Genomic DNA, 5,177 nt, shown 5'->3' on the forward strand with positions numbered 1-5,177 from the left:
AGGTGCCACATGGGTAAACAAGACTGCCACGGAGCAGTTCAGTTCCAAGTTTTGAGCCAAGAACCTGGCCATTAAAGCGTTCAACCGTACCATTTTCCCTGCGAGTATATGTATGTATATTCCGTTCCCAAGTCACGGATGAGGAAATAGCCATTAATGACTAAATAGCCTTGTAAGTTGGCCAGCGATGGCTGGGCAGAGGAAAGTTTGACAGCAAACATCGACTTGGCTTAACAAATTCAATTTCATTAGCACAACAAGCATAATTAAATGGAACACGGCGGGTGAAGTGGTGCAAGCGAAACTGAAAGTGGGGCATGGAAATGCGCGACTTTCAGCAAGGACATCTGTCTCGGATTTGGCCCGCATCTAAGCCGCTTAGCCGTCGAGGAATGGTTGAAATGACGAAATGACTGCTTTCGCTTTCGCGGGGCGGGAAATTGTAAAGAAAATCGAAAAACGGAAAAGTTTTGGCCATTGACAAACGCATTAAGAGTTAAATCGTCATCGTCGTCGTCGTCGTGATCCGGCATTCAATGGGTAATTACGTACATTCCCGACAGGATGCTGCACACTCGCTTCTATGCACGCAACTTTGGAGGAAGGGGATAGAATCCTAAATGGTGGTCGGGGTGTGGTGTTCCAAGAACTCCATCGGATTAGCCGGGAGTCAAGGTGGAAAAAGAGCTGAACTTAAGTGAACTTTTCTTTTTTTGGCGGTCTACAGATGGGAGCTGCAAAAGTGGCTATTAGTCGGTGAATTTAAGGGCAGCTAAACCAGGTGGAGATGGAGGTGGAGATGCATTTGCATGCAGGTCTCGGCCGAAAAGCTTCATTTCCCATTTTTGGCCCGGTCCAAAATCCAAAAGGTAAACTCATTTCCGCTCGGGGCGTGCGTGGTTCGCCGCGAATTCGTTGGCCAAAAATCAAAAGGGTTTTAGCCAGTTTCGAAACGGAGACACGATGTCTGCCCTCTGCTGTCACTTCTTAACGGCTTCGCCTTTTGACGTTCGCATAAATTGGCAAAAATTTTAATTTTCCACTAGATTTGCGTGGATTTCCCCGGGTTCTTGGTTACCAGTTCCGCTTTAGCCCTGTTTTTTCGCCATTCTATTTTGCCTCCTTTCGCTTCGCTTCGCTTTGCTTTGATTTTGCCACATTTGTTGTGGCCAAAAGGAGGTGGGGGGAGGTGGCAAATTTATGACTGCATCTCTTTGAGATTTCTCGTTTTTTTATCTTTCTGTTTGCGTTTCACTCGCTTCATTTGGAAAACTTTTGCTTCGTCTCGATTTTCCTTGTTTCCCCCAGCGCTGCCCACATTTTCCTCTTCCAGCGACATCCTTGTTTTCGTCCTTGTCAATGTCCTTCCCATCACCCCGCCCCCGTAACCATCTCGTCTGCCAAGTGGTATCAGCTCCTTCTTTACATTTCGTTTCCCAGGCATATGACGGATATTCGTAGCGTCACCAACGACAGTTTGGGCACGCCGATAAAATTACCAGCCAAGTGCTGCCCATTCGTCCTTTTTGCTGCCTCCAATGGGGTGTCCTTGCCGAAAAAGAAACCTCTGTGTGTATCCCAAATATCCTAGTTGAATTTACATAATTACGAACCATAAACTTGTTAAATGGCTCAGATAGATTCCTTGGCAGTCCATAAAGAAATGTTCAAGTTAAATTAAGTGATAAGAATTGCTGGGCATCTATTTTTCTAAACAACTAATACATATCCCGTACTTTTCTTGTTATGAAGTTACATTTTCATATTTGCATAAGCTCAATTCTAAGTACTGAATAGATATATTAGTACCATTACTATATAATTGGGAAAAGCATCTAATTTTCTTGGGCATCACTGCAAGGACGATGTCCTGCTGGCAATGAACACGATGATAGCGGGAGATCGAAAGATGAAAACTCGCATAATGGGTTATTCGCTATTCCAATTGAAATAAGCGAATCAATACGCGAATAGCAGCACATTCAATTCAGAATCCTGTTTGAAGTGTAGCAATTGAGATTGGTGACGTGCTCCTCGTCAATTTGATTAATTCGCAGACTTTTGCCAAATGATATGGAAAGCCGCGGGGCCGGGATGGGGGGCGTTTTTCAACTTGGCCGTGATTTATGGATGAGATAAAAAAGTCTGAATGCCAAAACTTTGCCCTCGCCAACCAGCCGCGCAACTCGGGCGAAAGTATTTTTAGTCGCGCGTTCTCCGGATAATGAGCGATGAAGGAAGCTGGGGACAAAACAAATTATAGCTGATACCCGTGGCAAGCTTCAAGAGGCATCCATATGCCAAATGGGCTCATTAGATGCCGGGAGAAATCAAATTAAATCGGGGCGCCTGGCAACGAAACACGAGAACGAGAGCGAGCCGTGGATGAGGATGAGGATGTGGACATGGACATGGTGGACACTGAAGGCGCCATAAAAAAGAAAACCCGACACCAAAAGGCAATTTAAATCGACGGCCGACTGAATGAGCCGTACTATATTTCAGAAATGAGTAGGAGGAGCAGAAGTTGCAGGAGCAGCAGGACTACTCCCTGTCCAAGGAGCGCAGCTGCTCCTCGACAGCATTGCGGCAAGCCTCCTCTGGTTCGGTGGCCTGGATGCACTTCTGGACGCCAGGGAACTCCCGCTTGAGCACCGCAAATGTGCTGGAGTAGAGCATCTTGTCCTTGATCCTGGCCAGCGTGGGACACCAGAGCATCAGGATCAGCTTTTCCTTCAGACAAGTGGACATCGTGCCTTGGCACTGGTGCTGGTACGCATAGTCGTAGACGGCGAAGCGGCACTGATTGGGTCCGGCCCATTGCAGATGCGTCAGGAAATCGTCGTAGTTCGCCTCCCTAACTCCCAGCGCCTCCACCTTGATCTCCCGCTCGTCCTGGATGACGAAGACAGCGTAGCGGTGCTGCTTCAGCTTCCGGATCTGCTCGAACACTTGCTGGCACTCGCGGCTCAAATTGATTCCAGATGCCATGCTTGTTGATTCAGTGCAGCAGCCAAGATTTAGGCCAGAGAGACTGAAAATTTTGAAATTTTGATTTATGTACGAAATCCAGACGGAGACTTGCCGAATGCTCAAATTTCACACTGAGAGAAAAGTGAATGAAGAGTTGATTGAAAGCATATCATATCCATAATATGACAATACTTGTGAATATTGTTTGTTCGAGTAGCCATGCTTTTTTACTTTGAATTACTACGAATATGGTTGAAATGCAACCTTCGATTTTACCTTACAAGTTTAACAACGATGCTGATTTTCCACAGTGCAGCTGCAACTGGGCCATGAATATTTATGGCTTCAGCACCTTCTGCTCCAGAGCCCACACTTTCCTGCAACCCAATCAAATAGAGATAAATTTAGAACTGTTTGTAAGCACTTTTGTCCATGCGAGCCGAAGGATACGCCACATCCAGTGGATGCAACGCGTGTTTGTGCATGCAAATCTGCTAAATGCCGCTTGTGGCCCGAAACAATGTCCAGTTTGTGGATATGGGCTTGGCGTTACGAAAATCGGATCTCTTTGTGGTTCAATTAATGCACCATTTTATTCCGAATGCCACAGCGACAGGATATATGTGTACATGTATGTACAGTCGCACATGTGTGTTGTTTGGCTGGCAAGTAGTTACGACATGCTGACTGACAGGAGCACAAAGGCGGCGGGCCGCAGGATGCAAGGATGCAAGGATGCGAGGATGGCAGATTGAGGGGCGCTGCAGCTGGCTGCTTTGGGGGGGAAATGAACTTACCCAGTGCCCGCCACACGCCCGCTGGCAATGAGTATTAATGGTTTAAAGGGGCGCCCACAAACTCAATGAATAAGGACATAAATGTCCATTAGTGCGGAAAATAACAAGAGTTGCCAGATTTATGTTAGAGCCAGATTCTTTCATAAGCCATTGTACCTTCAAATTTAATATGTCATTTGTTCGAACTTTAAAAGCAGACAATGGCCCATTTTCCCATCGATTGAGTTGGAAAATGTCACAGCATAGCTCGAGTCGAGTGCTGCGTTTGCCATGCACTTCATTTCCTAATTAATCTGCGGATTGGCCCGCGCGTATAAACATCGAGGTCCTTGAGTTGCTCGTGACTCGCGGCACATGGACGTGGTATTCCGCCATCAAATGAGTATCCATCCTGAGTGAAAATGTATTTAACTTATCCACTTTAGCCTATAAAAAGCCGGCAAACTTCATTCCCATACCATCCCATTCCATCCGATCCCATCCCACAGCGCTGTCAACCACTCGGCGCCACTTACAGACACTCAACAACTTCTGGGAATAGATATACTCGTACCACACACACACACACACACACTCCTCTAAGGACTCGAAAGGATCCCCGTTCTATGCGTTTTAAATTCAATGCGCTTTCGGCCCGGGCTCATGCATATTTAAACGCTTTTGCCGTGTAATCAACATGTATGGCTTATACTTTTATGCCATTAAGAGCCTACCATTTCCTGGAGCGGGAGAGAGAGAGAGAGGGAGTGCGAGAGAGAGAGTGTAAAACACTTTCTCATCGACAGAGAAAGTCCCCTTGGGGAGGTTGAGCTGTAAATTAAATATAAAATAACGTAAAATACACTTGAGGCAGCCGCAAAGTATACGGGAAGAACAACAAGTTATGGCCATGGGGTGGCACACTTTCTATACGCCACCCACTCTACGTACACCCACTTTCTTCCGGAGCTTCAAAAGCCGCCCGGCGGCCATTGTTCAACGGATATTTCGTTTTTATTACGCGTAAATGAAAGACATTTGTCGTTGAATGTCGACCAACTGGGGCGGGGCAAATGATGGAGGTTCGCCCTTCGCGGGCTTTGAACACCCACCCACAAACCACCCACCACCCACCAATCGAGCACCCAGAGAAAAAGGGCATAGTATACGTAGTAGTTGGACTTTGTAAGAATCCAAGAGTTCCAAGAAATACATTAAGGCAATATTCTACATTGAGCACTTTCGAAAACTCATAAGGTAAACATTTAGCTGGAATAAATGTAAGTCCGAGAACACGATAACCTTTCAATTTCGGGGAATTAATCATGTCATAATCCAATCAAGATACATTTTAATTGAATTTTTCAAGTCATTTGAGATGCAAATTAAGGATGAACATAAGCTGCTAACAAATTTCAGTTTAAATAT

At 45.8% G+C, this 5,177-nt stretch overlaps 1 protein-coding gene across 1 annotated transcript; it reads right to left on the minus strand.

Moving 5' to 3' along the window:
* Positions 1-2,469: 2,469 nt before the first annotated feature.
* LOC117147778 (cofilin/actin-depolymerizing factor homolog) lies at positions 2,470-3,119 on the minus strand. Its single transcript, XM_033314814.1, has one exon. It carries the CDS (start codon positions 2,989-2,991, stop codon positions 2,545-2,547), a length of 447 nt encoding a protein of 148 aa, XP_033170705.1. The 5' UTR covers positions 2,992-3,119; the 3' UTR covers positions 2,470-2,544.
* Between the last annotated feature and the right edge of the window lie 2,058 nt (positions 3,120-5,177).

The sequence above is a fragment of the Drosophila mauritiana genome, chromosome X (assembly GCF_004382145.1).
Source record: "Drosophila mauritiana strain mau12 chromosome X, ASM438214v1, whole genome shotgun sequence".
In the NCBI taxonomy this organism is placed as follows: Eukaryota; Metazoa; Arthropoda; class Insecta; order Diptera; family Drosophilidae; genus Drosophila; species Drosophila mauritiana.